Raw genomic sequence first — 23,408 nt, forward strand, 5'->3', positions numbered from 1 at the left:
AGTGGATCTTAGAAGCACATGACCATGTTATGCCTGTTGGGGGAGAGTGGGTCAGGGCAATAAATGTTTCATGTAGGAGTATATGGTCAATAGAGGGAAATTCTCCCAAGAGGTCAAGTACAATAAGTAAGAAATGTCTCTGTCGGATTAGTAAAATGGAGTTTGTTGGTTAATTAAAAACATCTGCTTTGCTTGAGTGATGAGATGAAAGCCAAATGGGAGCAGATTGAGTAATGAGTAGGAGGAGAGGAAAGTGGAGACAGGAAGCATAGGTAATTCTTTTAGGAATTTTGTTTTTGGAGAATAAGCAGGAGCAGGAGGAAGATATGTGGTGAAGGGAGAGGTTCATCCCTTCCTCTCTTCATTCCTCCCTCCCTAGCCTCCATCCTTTCCCTCTTACTACTTCTCCTTTTTTCCCTATAAGAGCAACTTAAACGTGTATAAAAGCTGATGGGATAGGAAAAACAAGTTTTCAAAGAGAGATCTATTAAGTACTTGTAATACGGTTTAAGGTTCTTGGGAGAGCAGGAGGGGATGTGATAGAAAGTACTAGTAGAGAGGTCAGCCTTAGATGGGAGACAGCTACATATTTCCAAATGGAGAAACAAATCAGAAGGGAGAGAAGTAATAGATTTTTAGGTTTGAAAGGGCAAGATGAAAGAGTTCCTCCCTTGTAGTTTCTTTGTACTGGAGGGGGTAGAATGAGGCAGTTTTAGGCACAAGAAAAGTGGGAAATGTTTGAAATGGTTGACAGTAATTGGGAGAGTACAAAGTGAGTTGGCCAGAGAAATGTAGAAGTATTGTCAGATATTTGGGGCCCATTTGAAATTAAGAATCATGTGATTCTCTCCAGCGGTGATGAATTGCTTGAGTGTATGCTCAGAGAGAGCAGATAGTTGGATCTATCCAAGTATCCAGGGTTGGGGTTTGCTAACATGGGTTGCAACTAAGAGGTAGGATAGCAAGGCAGTTTAGAATATTGGCAAGAACATCATTGGAATGATATATTATGGCATCTGTTAGATAAAGAGAAAAGAGAAGAAAAGAGAAGGTGATCGATTAGGTGAAAGGAGGAGACTCAGAGCCTTAGAGTCCAGTGAAGTTAAAAATGGTTATAGTGGTACTGGTTGAAAGCAAACTGATGGGATAAGAGATTGTGGCCACAAAGAGAGGAGCTTTAATTAATTTGGAGCTGTTACATGTGATGGTAATATCCAAGAAGAAACCATGACTGATGTGAAGTAGAAGAGAATGTTTCTTCTTCTAAGCCCACACAGAATGGAAGTTTTGTGACATTTCTTAAGTGAATCTTGCAGAATAATATTTTCTCCCCCCCAAAAAATTACATGTACTAATGTGTGTTATTAAGGCTCTGAAACATACCGCATTTAAGAAACCTACTTGGGGCGCCTGGGTGGCTCAGTTGTTAAGTGTCTGCCTTCAGCTCAGGTCATGATCCTGGGGTCCTGGGATTGAGCCCTGCATCAGGCTCCCTGCTCTGCGGGGAGCCTGCTTCTCCCTCTCCCTCTGCCCTGTTGCTCCCCCTGCTTGTGCTTGCTCTCTCTGTCAAATAAATAAATAAAGTCTTAAAAAAAAAGAAACCTCTTAAATTTGATTAATAGGACAGTTCTAAAATCTATGGGACTGCTGACCCTTTTGTGGTATAACATCTGTTAATCATCCAAACTAGGGTTTTTCCAAACATATTGAGCAATTATTTTGTATGTCATGTGCTGAAACTGTTTTGTTTTGTTTTTAAAGATTTATTTATTTATTTGAGAGAGAGAGAGCATGCACAGGAGGAAGAGCAAGAGGAGAGGGAGCAGACTCCTGCTGAGTGGGGAGCCAGACATGGGGCTCAGTCCCAGGACTCTCAGATCTTGACCTGAGCGGAGATCAAGAGTTGGCTGCCTAACCAATTGAGCCACCCAGGCACCCCGAAACTGTTAAATTAATAGGAATAAGTAAAAGTAATTATCACAACATAATACAACACAACACAATAAGTGTTCTCTTACAAAGAAGTTTTCCATTTATATTAATGTATTTCAATATTAGATTTGTTTCCCTGTTAAAAGTAAATATACGTCCAGAGCAAACTCATGTAAATGTATTATTTTGTTAGTGAAAAGTGTGACTTTTATAATTGCTTATTGGAAATCTTCAATTACTAGTGGATAGTTTAGGAAACTCTGCTATATTAGTTCCATGTAACAGTCAACCAAGGCAGTTAGAGGTTAAGTACATAAGAGAGTTTATTTACTCACGTAACTAGATCTGTCTAGAGATTTAAACCATGTCATCAAGAATTTGTCTGTCATCATTTCTCAGCTCTACCCTCTGTTGAATTGACTTTATTCTCAGGCAACCAGTACCAGTAGTCCCATAAATTAAAGTATGGCAGCTTCTCTCGGAAGGGTGAGGGGGAGACCAATGCTTAGAATCTGACTTCTTCCTAACACAGGTCTTCTAGTCGGATTTTATTTGCTGATAATAGAAATGCAATATTATAAGCACCACATTCCTGTCTTTAAAATCTTTTTTTGTTTTTAAAATTCAGTTTTAGGATATTCTTTTAGGTCCCACAGTTTCTGATTCCATTCTAATAAGTAAAATCTTGCCTGAGGCCTTGAAACTCCAAACATTCCCAGTTACTAGTTTTAGTAACAAAAGGAACTCTGAACAGATAGCAGGAATATTGCTGCATGTGCACTTTGAGAATACTGAAAAGTCAAACCATTCAGAGAAGTTTTTAGATGAAGTTGGAAACTTAAAACATAGTTCATACAAAACTGAAGTATGTACATAGTAGACTTTATAGGGTCCTTCTAAGGTCCTCTGCCCCAAATACAAAACTAGTAAAACTCATCTTCCCTGTCCCTCAAAAGCAATCAACAAAAGAAAACCAAATCAAACCAAAATAATAAGAATGAAGCCTTTTTAGGTATTTGGAGTTTAACCCTTTAAATGATCTTCTGAGGAATATAAGCTTGAACTCTGAAGGCCTTTTGTGGTAATTGACTGCCTTAGAATATGGTAGTCAAATACAAGTCTGTAACTTTTTATAAATTAATGGCTTTTTCTTTTGTCATACTGAAGATCCTTAAATTGTGTCTTTGTATTTTCTTGGTTTGTGACTAAAGGTCAATAAAATGATGACTGGCAGGTTACTTGTCAATAAAAATGCAAATATATTTCTGTATCCAATTTGGATATGGAAAGTCACAGGAGACCATAATAAGGGATGGAAGTTATCTTCTTAGATGCATAAAGTGGTGGGTGTGAATGGAAAGCTGAGAGAACTCCCTAGCACACCTCCTCCCCTCCCCCAAAGAGGCTGCAAAGCTTGGCGAGATCTCCTATAGTTCCTGAAGCTGGTGGATTGACTTTGAAGCTTAGGCAGGATACTGGAATCTTGCCAGGGCTCAGATTCCATTCTCAGCTGAAGGAAAATTCCTGATTTAGCTCTCAGAATGTTTGAAGCTGGTGGTGAGCTGATTCAAACTAAAGCTGCAGCAAAGATCAGACCCAGCTTATTACCTATAGTCCCACCTAGCAGCCTGACAGAAAAAGGAGTTATGTATCCCTCTTCACTGAATTGAGTCTGCTGTTCTTTTATACAAACCATTTGGCACACAATCAAAAATATATGACACACTCAAAACAGAAATGGAGAAATAAGAAATGTGACTTGCAGCTAAGAAAATAGACACAGGTGACCTAGTTATTAGAATTATCAATGTCTTTAATATAGCTATTACAAATATGCTAAGGGATCTAGTGGAAAAGATTACAATGGGTATGAAAGATGGGGTATTTCATCAGTGATAATGGATACATAAAAAATGGAAATTCTGGAATGAAAAATATAATATCAAAACTATAGAATTCATTAAATGGAATTGTTAGTAGTAGATCAGTGAGATGTGATTATAGGTTGATAGAAGGTATCCAAATGGAAACAAAAAGGGAAAAGAAAAACCAAGTATTTGAGATCACAGGGTGATCTCAAATGGACAAACATACATGTAATTAGAATCTAAGGAGGGGAGGAGAGAGAGATGGGAGTAGAAAACATATCTGAAGGGACAATGGTTGAGTGTTTTCTAACACTTTCAACCCACAAGTCCATGAAATTTAACAAACTTCAAGCAGGGTAATTAAAATAAAATTACATTTACTTATATCCTTGTTTATTATAAAAGTAATCATGGAAAAATATTTATTATGTATCGGGGAATCATGATATGAATTGTAGCTGACTTCACTCACACCAGAAACACTAGAGACCACAAGACAAAGTGCTGAAAGAAAAAGAAAAAGAAAAACAACTTTGAATTCTAGATCTAGTAAAAAAAAAAAAAAAACCTTTAAAAATGAAGGCAAGGAATACTTCACACCCACTAGGATAACTATAATCAGAAAAATGGAAAGTAACAAGTTTCAGCAAGGATGTGCAGAAATTGGAAGCCTCATACATGGCTGGTAGGAATGTAAAATGGCTCAGCTGCTGTGGAAAATAGTTTGTTCCTCAAAAAGCTAAACCCAGACTTACCGTATGACCCGGCAATTCACTCCTACATGTATCCCCAAAAGAGCTGAAAACAGGTATTCAGTACATATGTGTCTGTGGTTATAGCAGCACTCTTCACAGTAGCCAAAAGCTGTTTTGTCAGTATTAGTAAAACTCAAATAATAATGGCTAATATTTATAACTTTCCTACAGTAAGGGGAGAGAAGGAGGAGAAGAGAAAGGAAAAGGGGAGGCAGAGGCAGGAGAGGGAGGAGAGGTAAGGAAGCTGCTGTTGGAAAGACATGAGCAGCTTATTCAGGAAGTGACAAAAGGCTTATTTTGACCTGATAAGGTCAAATAAAATAAGTTGTTAAATAGAGTGGTGAGCTTGGAGTTTGTGAGGGTGTGGCTGGAGTTGGCAAAGTGCCTCCATTATTAGACATAGGGACCTCTAATGAAATAATACTTTTGCTCTCATTATAATGCAGTCTTTGTCTTATAAGTTACTAGTTTAAGCAAAGAAGATAAATTTCATGTCTTATTATTGTTTTTTTTATGTATGTATATATGTATATCTATATGTATAGTTGTTTTGAAGGCAGAATCTCGGGCACGTGGGTGGCTTAGTTGGTTGAGCATCTGACTCATGATTTCGCCTCAAATCATGGGTCATGTGTCGTGAGATCAAGCCCCATGTCGGACTCCACGCTCAGCAGGAAGTCTGCCTGAGATTCTCTCCCCTCTCCTGCCCCTCCTCCCCACACTCTCCCTCCCTCTCTCTCTCTCTTTCTCTCTCAAATAAATAAATCTTTAAAAAAAATAAAGGCACAGTTTAGATGAGTCTTGATAATTTAACTTAATATAATTTAATATAATTTTTTTAAAAAAAACAGATATACAGTTGTTTACTGAGCAGAGCCTATCAGCACTTAAATTGTAGAGTCAATGAGGTACTCGCAAGGAAAAAAAACATTTTGCACTATTAGATAACTTACAAAAAGAATATAGTAATTTTGCTCATGCATTTGAGAAAACCGCCGTGGAACATGAATTGTACTTAGATTTTGAATAGGAAAGGAGCTGATTATGGCCTCCTGCTTGGGTCTTGTTTCCCTAGAGACATCATCTTAGTTAAGAGATATACAGTCAAGAAAGCAAGAAGAACAATATGACATTTTACAACCTGGGTTTCAGTGAACTCTATGCTGTTGTACTGTAAATTTTCTTAGTATTGTTATTTTAAGACAAAATCTGAATAATCATTCAAATGTTCCTTTTGTGCATGTTTGGTTTCCAATTTCATTATGTCAGAATATGAAAATGGCTGACTTAGCAAGCGGGCTTTCTTTTAATAAATATTCTTAATATGCAAGCATCAAAGTAAAACAGCTTGACAAACTAGGTTACTAGGCAGTGAATACTTCTAAAATGATTTGTCTTCAGTCAGAACCCAATTGCTAAAATAAATCACTTACAAACTGTTTCAATACTTAAATTCTATATCCTGATGGGAATATAAGCTGTATATTCTTCATTCTCCCCAGCAAATCAACATCTGCAAAAGACTAAGTTATTTATTTATAAATGCATTCCTTTTATGAAGGACATATCAATATTTGCAGTATTTCATTTACATTATGGAGTCATTTATCAATACACTAGAATTTTTTCAGGAGACAGTCTTCTCTGAGTTTATAATTTCCCTCTAGTTATTTCTCACAAAATCCCTCCAAATTTCATGGCTGCTTTGCATAAGTAGTCTCAAAGATATTTGGCACTCAGCCTGGAGCTTGAGCATGAATATTGTTATCTTTTCCTTGATCCTTATTGCCTCCTGATCTGAATATGTATCTGACTGTTCCCACAGGGCCAAATCATCACTTTCATTGTTCCTTCTAAGAATGTTATTAGATTGAGATTACTTACTGAAGTCTGTGAGAAATAATATTTAGTTTTGTTTTAATGACTTATTATTAGCGTAAAAAGTGTCCCAGTAACACCTTTCACTGTAGTTCGCCTTTCTGTTGGAGGTCAAGTTCTGAGGACACCTCAGGCAGAATTCGGCTGAACACTCAAACGGCAGTAACTCTGGTGACCAGCCTGCTACGTGGAACTCTTCTGTGGGAGTTTTGCCAGTGATCAATGCAATGAAATGACTGGGGAGCTGGACGATGGTTACAGAAATTTTGAGATGAAGGTTTTGTCTAGTCTGGTGTCCTTCTGTGTACTGATGGAGAAACTGAGAGCCAAGCTAGTGAAGTAATTTGCTCAGATTCATTCTTGTTATGCCTTCTGACATCAAGAACCTTATTTTTTCTACCTTAGTGCCTCCTTTAGGAGCCTTGCTCCGAGAACCATTATGTGCTTTTTGGTTAAAGTAATTTACTCCGCTATCTAGTTAACGCTGTCATTTGGAAGAGCTGCTGATTTTTGTCGCTTAGTCCAGTCAGCAAAGCTTTGATTCCTGCCTTTTATATCTGCCTGTGCTTCAGTGAGCAGAGGGTAGAGGTGACCTGATAGTCTCTTTTACTGCAATTTGGGAGTTTTAGTGAAGGGTAATTAAAAAGCCTGATAGGTATGGTTTCACTTGAACTGTAAGTAGTTTAGGTATTATTTCTTCAAGTTCTTTTTTATAAATTGATAATAAGAAAACTTTTAATTACTATGAAGCAGTTTCATATATATTATGAAACATCTCCATATATGTATTTATGGAAAGAGAGATAGAGGGACAGAGACAGAAATTGTGAGACCCTTCAGTCAATTTTATTTTTTATTTTAAAGATTATTTTTTTGAAAGAGAGAGAGTAGGGGGCGGGGGAAGAGGGAGAGAATCATCAAGTAGACTCCCCACTGAGGACGGAGCCCAACACGGGGCTGGGTCCCACCATCCTGAGGTCATGACCTGAGCTGAAACCAAGAGTCGGATGCTTAACCAACTGAGCCACCCAGGTGCCCCTACCCTTTAGTTAATTTTAAAATAATGAAAATGAAAAGCTGTTGTTGAATGAGATGTGAAAGTGATAGTGCATCTAGAACTTTTCTTTCAAGATAGATTTACAGCTACACTTAACGTTTTTCTGGGCATCTCATCAGACTATTATTTCATAACATCATCCCTCCTTTCTCCCCTTCTCTGGCCCCCAAGTCCCTCCACTGTGAGGGGCCATCCTGTTGCCCACACTAATCCCTGTGTTTGTTATCGGGAGAAAGCTCTTTACCTTGTCATTGCTTGAGGGGGGTAAAATGAGCCCATCATCACCAGCCTCAGCTGCCCTACAGGCAGGATTAGTCATTGTATCCAAGGTAATTAAAAGGAAGCTTTTTAAATTTTAATTTCTAAAAGTAGCCATTTAATTCATTGATAGAAAAGTCAACCTGTCGGTGAATACAGCAAAGTCTGAAGTATTATGAGACCATAATTTAAAGCTGATATATAATGCTACATAGACCAGCTTTAGCAAGTGAGTTTCATGTTCAATTTGTGGAAATCTGGGCACCAATGGAGCTGACACTGGTCAAAATTTTTTTTAATAAACTTTATTTGTATTTGATTATTCCTTTATGAAACTTAAGGTCTACTTAGTGTTTGTGATAATACATTTTTTTTAGATCAGCCTATTTAAAGAGTACTTTAAATGAAAGTACTTTAAATGAAAAAGTACTTTTTTTTACTAATTGTATCCCCTCAAACACACAGATTATTATGCTTCATCACTTAATATAAAGGAAGCACTTTTGAAGTCTTCTTTACCCCACACCTGGACCTGCCCATTAGACTTATCTAGTGTTGGTTTCTTAAGAAGATGGTATCTTTTTTGATATTATCGAAAGGTTTTTGGGGGAAATGGTTCTCTTTCCTGTCATAAGGTTTGATGCCCAAAATGTAGCTTGAAGAAAATTACTCTTGTCATTTCAGTGCATATTATTAAATCAGATACAAATAAAACACTTTCTAATACGTAAAACTCTCCCCTGATTTTTCTACTTTTCTTCATAACCTCTCAGTGCTTTTCAGTTCTCATGGTACTCTTACAAATTGGCGCCATACTCTGTCTAGTATTTTAAGACCATTAACTCAGAGGAGAAGCATAAATTCGCAGCAGAGGTGCTTGGTGCTCCCTTGTGAAGCTTTCGTTGCCAAACAGGTGAACTCACCAAACAGGTGAGACTCTCATCTCATCTTCCTGTCAGTAGTAGCAGCAGCAAGATCCACAGTTGTATCACTGCTTCTTCTAATGTCACTGCCACCTCCACGGCCACTCAGAGTCAGGGAGAAGTTTTCCAGTGGAAGAAGTGGGTACATTGGGGGCGCCTGGGTTGCTCAGTTGGTTAGGCGACTGCCTTCAGCTCAGGTCATGATCCTGGAGTCCCGGGATCGAGTCTCGCATCCGGCTCCCTGCTCAGCAGGGAGTCTGCTTCTCCCTCTGACCCTCCCCCCTCTCATGCTCTCTCTCTATCTCATTCTCTCTCTCAAATAAGTAAATAAAATCTTAAAAAAAAAAAAGAAGTGGGTACATTGGGCTGGGAAATAGAAAACTGTAGCCACTGCAGTGCTTTCTGGTATGTGTGCTATATATAATTTTGTTATTATATAAAAACATATTTTACTATAATATTATAACTATAAATAATATAAATATGTGTAAACATCTTACATACTATAAGTGTACTGTATATAAATATATGGCTGTATATACATGTGTTACCATTATCATATATCTGATAATATAATATACAACTGCTGTGTATGCCTTACTCCCCACTCTGCTGTTCTCCATATTCTGGCTATACCTTTTATTGGGTTTTACCTTCCCAAACATTTCTTTTCAGGAGACTTCTCAAGAACCAGATTTAGATTTTTATTTTTTTTAAAGATTATTTATTGAGAGAGAGGAGCAGAGGGAGAGGGAGAAGCAGGCTCCCCACTGAGCAGGGAGCCTGACGTGGGGCTCAATGCCAGGACCCTGGGATCATGACCTGAGCTGAAGACAGATGCTTAATGGACAGAGCCACCCAGCACCCCCCGCCCAGCCCCCCCACCAAATTAGAATTTTAAAAAACCCAAAATGCCCAAGTTGAAGATGGATATGCATTAAAGAGAGGTCACCATATTCTTTCAGTAGTTCAAGGCTGTTTTCCTTCAGTGCTTCTTGTGACTCAGTACAGGGATTTTTACTAGAAAGTAAAGTGAAGCTACAGCCAGGATTAAGCCTAGAGAATGTAATGCTCACGTTCCTAAGGTGATGACCATTTGTATTAAAGTAAAAATTTATTTTTTAAAGTAAGTTTTATTAAAAATGTACCTGCTTTTAACCTATTAATTTTTAATCATGTGCAGTAACTTGTAAGTGTGCTCTGAAGAAGGTTTGTATTAATTTTTTCATTTTATAAATGACCAAAATGAGGTATAGATAGTGTTGGATGGAATCATAAGCAAATTAGTAATGTAAGTGCTGATGATGAAAAAGAAGTTGAGGTCATTTGTTCTGTTAGGTTATTATAAGATTACTTTAAATTATTAATGTGCATATGTTTGTAGAATGATAAGAATATTACTACTGCAACCATTAGAATGAAAAGTAGATAAAGTGGGAGTAGGCAATTGGAGAGACAGAAGTTGAATTTCTGAAACTACAGTGTTTTTCAGAGAGCATATAGCTAAAAATGTCTGCATTTACTGAAGAGAGACACATACCCTACATATTAGAGAGAACGGAAACAAATGATGTTATCTGTGGCCTGCTTTACCTATTTTCCACTGATAAGTAAAATTGAGCATCACTACTGTGGGAAGACATATGGAAATACAGCACGTGGCAATAGGATCTCGAGTTCTTTTGTCTGCTGCTGCTGAACAGTTGAAATGTAGTCATTATTGGAAAACTGACCAGTGCTTCCATTACAAATCCCCACGCGTCCTTCTTTATTGCATTCTAGGTTTCATTTTTGTTCTCCTTTCTCTTGGTTTCTACCCTCTTACCTAGCCCTTCATTTGCATTTGTTAAATGGATTTAAAGATATGAAATTTTAAGGAAAAGTTTCCTTCGATTGTGATATATGATACTTGGAAATGTACATCCTAAAGCAAGTGGCAATCTGGATTGACTTTCCTTAGTGGAGTTCTACCACCACCCCCTTATTTTACTTTTTTGTGGTCTTCCTCTGGTGGCATTGTTGTCATCATTGTCATCATGATCATGTGAATCTTTGGGAAGTTTCCTAGCTACTTAAGTGGAATTCATTATTTAAAAAAATGTGTTCAGTATAGTTCTCCTCCTGATTTTTCCTTATTTTTTCCTTGAAAATCCCTCACGACTACAGTGCTATCTGGAATCTGTGTTAGACTGGTTCCTTATAGCTTGTGTCTTTTCTTTTTTTCTCCTGCATGTTAATACTTGCTTTCCCATGAATTTCCTTTGCATTTCTTCTTTTCTCTCATCTTACGAATTTTTATTTCTTTCTTATTTTTCCCCCAAATCAAGACATTTATTAAGAGACCAAAATACTATAGAGTTTATATGCATTTGATTATTTGTCATCTTCAATGTCAGGAAGGTTGCATTTTATTTAGTTGGAATATGTGATTAGCTGTGGATAAATACCTAAATGCCCAGCATAACTGTGTACAAACTAGTTTACTATTGCTGAAGTCTTCTTTCTTAATCTCTCCAGGAAAGAAAGGAGAGGCTATCCAAATTTGAGTCAATTCGTCATTCAATTGCTGGAATAATTAGGTCTCCAAAATCGGCACTGGGCTCTTCAACAGTAAGTAGGATGAACTCTATGTGCTACTGAAAATAATCATTTTCTAGCTTCTTTCTGATAAACAATGAATATCATATGTAAATTTGTCCTTACAAATAGAAAACTAAGTACATAATATAATTTTTATGTGCATATGAATCTGTTCATACATGTATATAGTAAATTCCATGTAATGCTGATAAAGGGAGGAAAGAAATAAACTTGTATTCTGGAATTTCTGTACTACATATAAATAATTATAGGAAACATTTTAGTTATTTTGAGGCTTTATTAGAAGAGCATAGACAAGGTTTTTTTCCAGTGAAACATATTTTTATAATAGGGACTATTGTGTATGTATTTTTAAAATGTATCAGTTTATATGTGTGTTCATATTTTTGAGAACATTTTAATTATTAAATTGAAGTCTATTTGAAATTTGGGTTTGGCATTGTCACGGTGCTGCACAAAATATTACAAATCCCCAGTAACAGCAGCTATAGCCAAGCAAGATAAAGTATATTCTTTTTCCCTCTATATAGTAAAGTTTTAAAGTATTTTTCTTACTTCATTACCTTTAAGACTAAGTTAAACTTTTTTTCCTAGCTCTCCCTCATGCACAACAGAGCTTTAGAATGATAATGAATGATGGTCAAAACAACAATATTCACTACAAATATAATTATGTGCTCTGCCCCAATCTTTCCGAGTTTCTACATAATAATATCCTAATGTTATTTCTTATTCTTTAAAAGTTCAGCTGTTTAAAATAACATGACCTAGTCTTATTTAGAAAAACAAGGTGTTTCCTAACCATAGATTAGTTAAATGTCCATTCACATTTCAGATTTATTTGCTGTAATTCCTTTTTAATATGTAACACATGTTCCCATATATATTCCACTCAAGCAACATTCTTCTATACACAATTGAGGCAAAGCATCAGATATTTTAATTAATAAAAAAGAAGAAAATTATATTTTCATATAAAAGATTTTCTACCTCAGTGTTAGCCTTTGATGCTGCTATTACCACTTCCGACCTCCAGAAGTGTTCTGTGGCAATAGGGAGGGGCTGTGAAGCAATGCAGACCATCTCCCCTGGCATTAAATAGCAAATACAAAAAAAATAATTTCAGGCAAAAACTACACGGTAGAGTAAGTCTCTTTTAAGGCCCTATCCTAATCTTGTTTTCTTAAGGTAATGATTTATAACTTTACAGATAAATAGTAGTTTATAGGACTTGGTTTATTACCATTTGACATTCAAAATAAAGTATAGGAGGCTTGATTAGGAATCTATGATATATTCTAGAGACTATGAGGACAGGTTTTGATGACTTAGAAGAAAAGAAAAAGAGTTCTTGAAAAGAAATATTTAAAAAGTTTTTTAAAAAAGAAAAAATGTTCTTGAAAGGAGATGTTCAAGTGTGTTCTTCAAAAAAAAGAAAATCAGTTTTTTTTTAAAGATTTTATTTATTTATTAGAGAGAGAGAGATCACGAGCAGGGGGGAGGGGCAGAGGGAGAAGCAGACTCCCCGCCTAGCAGGGAGCCCAAGGTGGGGCTTGATCCCAGGATCCTGGGATCATGACCTGAGCCGAAGGCAGATGCTCAACCAACTGAGCTACCCAGGCATCCCAAGAAAATCAGTTCTTAAAAAGAAATGTTCACATACCTCAGTTAGCACTTCATAAAATTATTTAGCATTGAAAAAGTCGGTGAAACAGATGACATTGTTAAGTTGTCATAAACTCACCATTATTTCACTTAGTCAGAGGTCTTTGTGCCAGCAACTAGTAGCAGTTTATCGGTAAGCTGATTTATGAAAGGTGCTTCCCCTGCCCAATTTTCCTTTAGTCAACTCTTTTAAATACTTGAGAACGAAGGCCTATTATAAACTCAAGGTTATCTTCAGCTTTATTCTTCGGTGTAAAATCAGGAGAGTGGAATTTAGAGCTTCAAATGTTAGCTAGTGACAGAAAAATAATACAATATTATAATAGTAGAAATGGGGTAACCCTCCCAATGTTTGTTTTCCTGACAACCTGGGATGCCTTAAGAATTTTGTGCCCTCGGGCGCCTGGGTGGCTCAGTTGGTTAAGCGACTGCCTTCAGCTCAGGTCATGATCCCGGAGTCCCAGGATCGAGGCCCACATCGGGCTCCCTGCTCAGCAGGGAGTCTGCTTCTCCCTCTGACCCTCCCCCCTCTCATGCTCTCTCTCTCAAATAAATAAATAAAATCTTAAAAAAAAAAAAAAGAATTTTGTGCCCTCAAGACAGGTGTCTGTCTAGGAGTGCTGCAGTGGTTCTGAGACTTCATGTCACATACATCACTTTGAAGGTCATAGTTATGAGAACTTCAGCTTTTGGCTCTAATGGAGCCTGTTTTGATAAATCAGGGCTGATCAGAGGGTGAGGGGGTTTTTTTCCTTTATGTATGTAAAGACACGCTCATTTACATATAGAAACAAAAGAAATCCGATTAGTACAATATGATGAAGTTACACATGGTTGGCTATCCTAAAATTATGTCAGGTATAATATGCACAATCTTAATGAATTAATAGTACAAATCTTAACTTGTTAAAATTTGAAGTTATTTACATGTTATCTTCTCCATTTAAAAATGGACTTTATTTTTAAGTAAATTTACCAAATTGACAGTGACTGATATAGATAAAAGTTTGGTGTTAACAAACTGCTTTTAGCTGAGATGAATTGAAGTGCCTTTCCCGCAAAGCATGTACCTCGTTCAAATATACATTGTGATCTATTTGTCATAAATTATCAATGTCGTCGAAGCTATGAAATGCCCATTTCTTCTAAGAAATTGTTCCCTCTGTAATTGAGAATTCTAGAGAATGTTTACTTCCTCAAGGCCCAGTTGCTCTATTTTTATCTTCCTGCTGAAGGAGATCATTACTTCTATCAGTTAAGTGCTCCTTGGTATTTCCTGATTTATTTAGAAATCTTATGAACCAAAAAGACTGAGGTGGTCTGTGGTTTATGACACTATTGTTCACTGTGAATAAATGTACACAACTTTTCCTATAAATCATTTGGTATCCTACTTATTTGGAGAAAGGGTTTCTCCCTCAGATATACAGGTAATTGAGGCCTTGTGTCTTACTATATAGTGAGTGTGAAGGTTTCAGGTGTTAAGTATGATAATCTAAGAAGTATAACAATGTAGAGACTGCTTAATCATAATTAAAATTTTTTCTGACACAATATAGTATTTTTTAGAGTATTCTAATTTGGTAAATGTAAAATAGAATTTTTTTATTATTCTAAACAATTTTTTTCTCTATTAAAAAAACTTAAAATAAACTTGCCAAAATGGCATAGTTAAGCATATATAAAATATTTTATGGTGATATACCTCATGTAACATGAAACTCACCATTTTAAATTGTACACTTAGTGGGTTTTGGTATACCATCTCTACCGTCTGCTTCCAGAACATTTCAGTCTCCCTAATAAGATACTCCATACCTAGTAGTAGTTAGTCTCAATTCCCTCCTTTTCCCATTTTGTGGCAGTCACTAACGCACTTTTGATCCCTAAGGATTTGCCTATTCTGGACATTTCACATAAATAGAATCATATAATATGTGACCTTTTGTGTCTAATTTTTTCCAATTAGTATAATGCTTTCAAGGTTCATCTATGTTGTAGCATGTGACATACTTCATTTCTTTTTATGACTGAATAATGTTCCATCTATGAATTTATCACATATTGTCTACCCATTCATCAGCTGATGGCCATTCGGGATGTTTCCACTTTTTGGCTATTATGAATAGTGCTACTGTGAACATTGATATACAAGTTTTTACGTGAACATGCATTTTCAATGCTCTCTGTTAGATACCTGGGAATTGCTGGGTTATATGGTGATTCTGTGTTTAAGTTTTTGAGGAACTGCCAAACATTTTTCCACAGTGGTTTCCCTGTTTTACATTTCCACTAGCAGTATATGAATATTCTAATTTCTTTACAATGTCATCAGTGCTTATTATTTTCTGTTTTTTAAAATTATATTACTAGTGGATGTGAAATGATGTATCTTTTATTTGCGTATTCCTAATGACTACTGATGTTGAGCATCTTTTCATGTACTTATTAGCCACTTGTATATGTTCTTTGAGATATGACTGTTCCTTTTCTTTGAACACTTTTTAATTGGGTTGCTTTTTAATTCTTGAGTTATAAGAGTTCTTTATATTTTTTGGATACAAGCCCCTTAACAGATATATACTTTGCAAATGTTTTTTTTTTTCTCATTTTATGGACTGTCTTTTCACTTTCTTGATAATGTCATTTGACAGAAGTTTTTGACAAAGTCCAGTTTATCTGTTTGTGTTTGATGGCCCATGTTTTTGGTGTCATAGCTAAAAAACCATCATCTAATCCAAGATCATACAAATTTTCACCTTTATTTCCTTCTGAATGTTTTATAGTTTTAACTTATACATGTAGGCCTTTGATCCATTATTAATTTTTGTATATGGTGCATGGCAGAGGTCCAGATCCATTCTTTTGTATGTGGAAGCATATTAATTTAAAATCTTAAAAAGGCAACAACTATGATATCACTGTTTCTTCATTCAAATGAACATATAAAAATTGGAACTTCAAAGCATAATTTTAAATAAAATAAGGCAATTAATTGCATTATACATAGGGAAATGAAACTAGAATTAATCTTAATATTATTCCTATTGGGCTTGTCATAGCTATTTATTTCAATATTTTCAATAGTGTGGCTTAAATGTAGAGCTTATTTGAAGACAGTCTCATGGAATACTTCAATCAACAGTCTTGATGGAAGGGAGAATGTAAGATAATTAGATGATTCATGAATTTGGCTTTAATCCAACATGGCATCTGATGGTTGATGTTTAATATTTATTGTTATGATCTGAGTAGTTCTTTAATATGTTTTAACAGCTCCAAGAATGTGTTCTTTTTCTCAGTGTACTAAAAGCCTTAAATAACCTTTCACTAGTACCTCTGGGCTCTGTGAACTACTCCATATTCAGCATCTTCCCGTGCTACAGGAGGTTGTAATTTTGCTTTAGAACTATTTTGCAGAGACTGCTTCTGAAGTCAGGGCTGGAGGTGTTAGGATTAATTGCATAATCTGGAAGCCTACTGGTAATCATGTGTATCCATTTCCATTGAAAGTTTTTCAAGCCACATTCTATTTAATGAGATCTCTTCTAGTCATATCAAGAATACTTCCCTTTCTCAGAGCCATCTTTTACTGCAGAATTTCTATAGTAAGTGGTTGAGCAAACAACTTGTTCCATCCCCTTGTGAGTGCTACTTGTATCACTGCTCTATGGAACAATAACACCTTTCTAATAGTAGTACTCTTTGGAAAAATGTTCTTTAAAACCAGAATAAAGCACATCTTGGTCCGAATAATTGTTCTTAAGACCTCAGAAGAATTATTAAATTATTCAACCCTTGGGGCACCTGGGTGGCTCAGTCGGTTAAGCATCCGACTCTTGATCTCAGGGTCGTGAGTCTGAGCCCCATGTTGGGCTCCATGCTGGGCATGGAGCCTACTTAAAAAATTACTCAACTCTTGCTTCCTTAAAATTCATATTTTTCTATACCGTGTTGGCATATATGTTATTTCAGTTTTAAAATTACTTTGTACTAGAATTTAGAAAATAAAAATATTAGACGATAAAGAAATGCTTCCATTATATAGAATAATATATAATCTTATTGTAAATAAGATTTGCTGGCTTGCTTCTTTTTAGAAAATTAGAAAATTGTAATTCAGTTTTGTTTAAGTTGTACATCATTGTAATGTTAGTATTATAATGCTTGGCTTCCACCATTGGCATAGGGAAGTATAGTTCTTTTCATGAATAACATCATATACTGCTTGTAGGTTTTAGTGTTCTCCTTCAAGCCTAGCAGAGCAACCTTGTGCTTCCTTTAACAAGGCGTGTTGTTAAATTCAGGTTAAATACTATATATTTTATAGCTTAGTTGTCTTTCTTTACTCCTAAGGTTTTAACTTACCTCCCCTCCTTCTAGCCATTCCCACTCCCCAGACACTAAGATGTAGAAAAATGAGAAATATGGTAAAATAAAAATAAAAATTCTTGCATCATCTCACTTTCATACATACACTGGATTCTCCTGCCTAGTTAGTCATGTTTAGGAAAACTAAATATTATTCTCAGAATTGCTAGCTTTGAATCATTAGCATTATCACACATAATTTTTAAGAAAGGCTTATTGGATTTATTTTCTGTAACCTATAATTTTAATATATAGAGAGCACATCTATTCTTTTACATGTTTGATCAAATGCTTAAAACAAATGATCTGATTATGTCCACTGATACTGTATTCTTCACCAGAAATCTCAACTTACTGATAAATGTTTAAATTTATTGAGCTATGACTCCTTAGAATGATCTGGTAATAGTTTTAGTTGATATGTCTAACATGAAATTAGCACTGAATATAGTTAGTTGACTAAAATGTGTTATTATTGATATTGTGGCACATTTTATAAATAATATTGTATGTGCTTAAGGAAAGAATATTTGCTACTGAAAAAATAAAACTGTAGAAAATATGCAGTGAAATGATCAGATGAGAGAGGATGAATGGTCACAAGTACAGTTGAAAAAATTAAATGAATAAAAATAATAAAGTGAAAAAAGAAAATTACTACTAATAAAGAGAAGAGTAAGGGAACTAAAGAAGCAAGAAAAAAAAAAAAAAAAGCAAAGCCAGAGGAAATCAGAAGGTATTGGAAGAAGCAGAGGCATTAAACCAAAAACAAAAGACCTTTAAGAAAATACAGTTTGCTAGGGATAGTGTCTCTTATGAGAGATCCAAGAAGGTGTACAAAAAGGCAGTCAAGAAAATGGGAAGTTGTGGAAGTAAAGTAATATTTGAGTTTGGCTTACTTGTCTATCTTTTTAGGTAAAGTTTTGGAAAGAATTGTATGAGAATGCAAATCTCTGATCAACATGTAATTCTGACCAGTTATTATGCTGGACAACCATTATATTATTGGCTAAAGACAAACAAACTCAGATTCTCAAAAAGTACAAGTTGTTAATCAAGAAATTTATAAATAAGAGTTTTGTTGCTAGTTTCATTGTGGAAAATAAACAGTAGGTGAAGTATCTTTGTTTTGGTAAAAGATATCAGTACATGAAAAAAATGATCAATTCTACTTTATTGCTAAAAACATTAGAATTTGTAGAACTGCAGATAGGCCTTAGTGCCTCTTAAAGACCGGACACTGCTCTAATTAATTGACATCCTGTTTGTCTAGCATGAGGCAATGATCATGAAGATCAAATATCAAGAATAGTTTTTATATTTCATTGTTTTAAGATATAACTCATTCCAGAAATTCAAAAAGTAGTTATTTAGAAATTTGGAAAAATGTAGCAGGAAGAACATTATTATTCATGTTCTCATTTTACGTTAAGCATTTGTTCAGCTATCAAACTCTAAATGGTATAAAATATGCTTTCTACCTATGGTTACATTTTCCTTTCACTGAAAATAGCTTTTACTACCACCAGCCAGATTCCTATTCAATAGACCTATTCCAACCTTTTGCAAGTAAGTGATTCTCTTATGATTGCATGACGTTTGATTCCTATTCTAAAATTTTCCAGTGATATATAGCTTTAAAACTAAAGGGGTCTTTATGGAATTTTTTAGAAATGTTTATAATCCTGAATTATTTATTCTCTCCACAGTATAACATTAAACTAGATTTGAAATAATTCTTTACTTAGATTATTAAATTAATAACTAAATTTATATAAGAATAGAAAAGAGAATTAAATGTCAATGGTTATTAAAAATTTTTATATTTGTGGTGAAGTTTTATTTAGCTTGTTCAAGCTCCTTGAGAGGCTTATTTATATGTTTTCCATGCTGTTTTATTTTAATTTTTTTTTTTAGTCGTTTCTTATTTGGGTGCCTGATTTTAGTAGAATACAGAGTTTGATTTTTTTTAAGATTTTATTTTATTATTATTATTTTTAAAGATTTTATTTATTTATTTTAGAGGGAGAGTGTACATGAGCAGGAAGTAGGAGGAGAGAGAGGGAAAGAGAGAATCTCAAGTAGACTTCATGCTGAGCACACAGCCCAAGGTGGGGCTCAATCCCAGGACCCTGAGATCATGACCTAAGCCAAAATCAAGAATCAGATGCTCAACCTGCTGAGCTGCCCAGGTGCCCCAAGATTTTATTTTTTTAAGTAATCTCTATATCTGATGTGGGGCTTGAATCTATAACCCTGAGATCAAGAGTCTCATGCTCAACCGACTGAGACAGCCGGGTGCCCCTGATTATTTTTTTTTTTTTAGTTTTTGATGTAGTGTTCCATGATTCATTGTTTGCATATAACACCCAGTGCTCCATGCAGAATGTGCCCTCTTTAATACCCATCACCAGGCTAACCCATCCTCCCATCCCCCGCCCCTCTAGAACCCTCAGTTTGTTTTTCAGAGTCCATAGTCTCTCATGGTTCTTCTCCCCTCTGATTTCCCAACCTTCATTCTTCCCCTCCTGCTATCTTCTTCTTCTTTTTTTTTTTCTTAACATATATTGCATTATTTGTTTCAGAGGTACAGATCTGTGATTCAACAGTCTTGCACAATTCACAGCGCTCACCATAACACATACCCTCCCCAATGTCTATCACCCAGCCACCCCATCCTTCCCACTGCCCACCACTCCAGCAACCCTCAGTTTGTTTCCTGAGATTAAGAATTCCTCATATCAGTGAGGTCATATAATACATGTCTTTCTCTCATGGACTTATTTCGCTCAGCATAATACCCTCCAGTTCCATCCACGTCGTTGCAAACGGCAGGATTTCATTCCTTTTGATGGCTGCCCTGATTTTTTTTTTTAACATTTTTGTTGGCCTCTCAAAAAGGAGCTCCTCTTTCCCTGAAATGTTTGCAATGAAGGCATACAATTTGGGGCCCCTCGGTGGCTCAGTAGGTTAAGCTTCTGACTCTTGGTTTCAGCTCAAGTCATGATCTCAGGGTTGTAAGATGGAGCCCCACCTTGGGTTCCACTTTCAGCACAGAGTCTGCTTCAGATTCTGTCTCTCCCTTCCCCTCTGCCCCTTCCTCCACTTGAGTGTGTGCACTCTTTCTCTCAGATAAATAAATAAATACAATCTTTGAAGAAATAAGTAAAGCCATACCGATTTTCATTACATACTTGGAAATTAGGCTGAATAGGTTAAGGAAAAAAATAGGCCCTTATTCTCCCCTCTCCCCCCAAAAATATTTTCATTTTCTAGTACTGACTCCTCATTGCCTCTTCACTTAAATGAATCTTTTTATTTCACTAGGCCCAATATGTTTTTACTGGAATGTTCTTTAAGAATAAGGCCCAGGGAAAATAACTAAACAGCTAGCCCAATCAGGAAAGCTTGTCTTATTAAATATAACTAATTAACTGTGTTAGATTAACTATAACTTCAAAAAAGGAACCACCCCCCCCCCCATATCTTGGGCAAAAATCTTAGATAACTTACTGACAAGGAAAAATCTTTTCCTACTGAGGATTAGAAAGATATGATATTTGAAGTAAAAAGCTTCATTTCCTTTTTCATGTAATTATGATGGCTTTTGGGATGTTGGATTTTGTTGCTGATGCATTCTACATTCTATTACTAACAAGCTTGCAGAATTGTGTTGGAATTTAATTGAAATCATGTTAATAAAAACGTTCCTTCCAATGCTTACAGAGAAGTCCCTGTAAAACCTGATAGACCCAGACCGGGCATATGTAGGGCCTTTCCCTATGTATGTGTAGGCACACACATGTACTCACGCATACACTCACAAACTGTTCAGCTTACCCTTTTTTTCTTAAAGATCATTATTTATTTGAGAGAGAGAGTGCGCACACATGCTCAGGGGACATGGTGCGGGGGCAGGGAGCGAGAAGCAGAGGGAGAGGGACAAGCGGACTTGCACTAAGTGCAGAGCCCCACAACCAGGCTCGATCTCACAACCCTGAGATCGTGACCTGAGCCGAAATCGAGATTCGGATGCTTAACCGATTGAGCCACCTGGGTACCCCCAGCTTATACTTAATAACAGTATCAGATCTCTATTTCAAAGAAACTAATAAATCCAAAGTACTGGTGTGTAATCCCTGTGATATAGTAATGTAAGTTCCTTCCCATTCACTTCCTTTTTTTTTTTTTTTTAAAGATTTTATTTATTTATTTGACAGAGAGAGAGAGAGACAGCGAGAGCAGGAACACAAGCAGGGGGAGTGGGAGAGGGAGAAGCAGGCTTCCTGCGGAGCAAGGAGCCCGATGCGGGACTCGATCCCAGGACCCTGAGATCATGACCTGAGCCGAAGGCAGATGCTTAACGACTGAGCCACCCAGGCGCCCCCATTCACTTCTTTTTTAAGCAAACAAATAAACAAATACAGATGTTCTTTCAAAGGGATAATTTTTCCCCCAAACAGATTCTTCACATTCAAATCCTTAAATGAATTTCTCAGTGTTAGCTGAGCTTTTGTACTTCAAATGCCCTTCTGACTTAATGAGTTCTCCAGGCTCTGCATTTTACTGTTCTAAATAAATCAACATTTGGGAGGGTAGGTTGAATAGGACAAGAAATCAAGCACATGACATCCTTCTTTGTGATGCCTTTCTACTATGTAGACCTTCTTGAAAGATAATGATGAAAACAAGTTCTTTGCAAGGAGGTGACGTTGAATTTCTTATTTTTCTGAGGAAAAAAAAACACTTTTGCCATTGGAAACGCTTGGAAATATTTCTATTATAGTAAAAAATTTGGTGTTATACTGAGATACACTGTGATAAAATTTTGGAAAAGATATATTTAATAATTTTGACTGCCTATTTTAAGAGTTATGAACTATTAGTATCAGTATATGCAAAAATTTAATTTTGTGTGCATTATGCATTTGTTTTTACCTCATACTTGTGGCTGGTTCTCTGTATAATTTGTTCTTTAAATCTATTTTTGGAAACACTGATTAAAATGTTTTTGAAGTATTATATTTATCATAATTTGTACTAAAAGAGAAGCCTTATTTAGCTTACAAAAAATTTCTGTGTAAGTCACACCATGTATATATTTAAGTAATTAAGTGTATCGTAAGTGGAAGAAGTAGAAACCAAAATGTGAGCTCTTCTTTGAAGTCCATTTGGGACTTTTCAAGTTTCTTTTTTTAAATCAATAGGATAGGTTTTGGATAATGTAAAATGGAACTTTGACTTATAAGTTTTGGGCTTCTTCCTTGGTACAAAACAATGAAGGCTATCATCAGAACTAGTTCTCATTTACCGCAAAGATATCATACTTTTTCCCTATAGAGAGTTTATAACATCATTCTGCGATACCGTATGTGTGAATATTTGCCTTTCATTTATTATTAATTCTAATTTCTCCAATTTATAAATTTCTTTTTCATGAGACATTGTGCATATTGTATTCTAAGTATCTTAAGAGTTAGTGCACATTATCGTACCTTACCCATATAGTACTCTTAACCATCTGGGGCAATTTAGTTCTTTGGATGATAAAAACAAACACACTTTTTACTTGTAACTAGAAAATGTGCTTCCATCTATTATCAATTAGAAACATTTCAAGGACATCTAATTCACTCCTTAGTTATCTGTTAATTGATATTAGCATGTGGTATCCTAAAATAACAGATGATCTGCTTTTCCTGCCATAATCCTGGCTTATTTTGCTACTGTTTTTGCTACTTTTTTATAATTTTGTGTTGGTGATTTCCAGTGCTGCTATTTCTCCTACGGCTTTATTGGCCATTGCTCTTCAGGATCAGGACCAGCCATGTGGCAGTGATAATGGCTAAGGCAGTCAGGGGAATGAGGGTAAGAATGGGAAGGCACAGCAGCAAGGTAGCATCAAATGATACCTTCAATATTGCTTCTGGAACATATGACATGGGCAGTCTACAGACTGTGTCATTTAAAGTTTATTCCATAAAAATAATTAACTTTTAATTTGAATAAAAATGAAATTGTTTTGTGACAAATTTCTCTGATAATACCCCCTTTTATCATAATTCTCTGGTTGGTAAATTTTAAATATGTGGATTTATTT

General features: G+C 35.7%; 1 protein-coding gene across 7 annotated transcripts in view; it reads left to right on the forward strand.

Annotated features, from left to right (window-relative positions):
- The window catches only part of FER (FER tyrosine kinase), a 457,408-nt gene that overhangs the window by 195,481 nt on the left and 238,519 nt on the right, over positions 1-23,408 (forward strand). For all 7 annotated transcript variants that reach the window (XM_073888931.1, XM_025866872.2, XM_073888926.1 and 4 more), the window contains one exon: positions 11,189-11,281. In XM_073888931.1, the coding sequence (XP_073745032.1) occupies positions 11,189-11,281 (93 nt within the window). The remainder of the gene's footprint in view (positions 1-11,188; positions 11,282-23,408) is intronic.

Source organism: Callorhinus ursinus, unplaced genomic scaffold (genome assembly GCF_003265705.2).
Source record: "Callorhinus ursinus isolate GAN/ISIS: 27379988/994484 unplaced genomic scaffold, GSC_fseal_2.0 scaffold3, whole genome shotgun sequence".
NCBI classification, from domain to species: domain Eukaryota; kingdom Metazoa; phylum Chordata; class Mammalia; order Carnivora; family Otariidae; genus Callorhinus; species Callorhinus ursinus.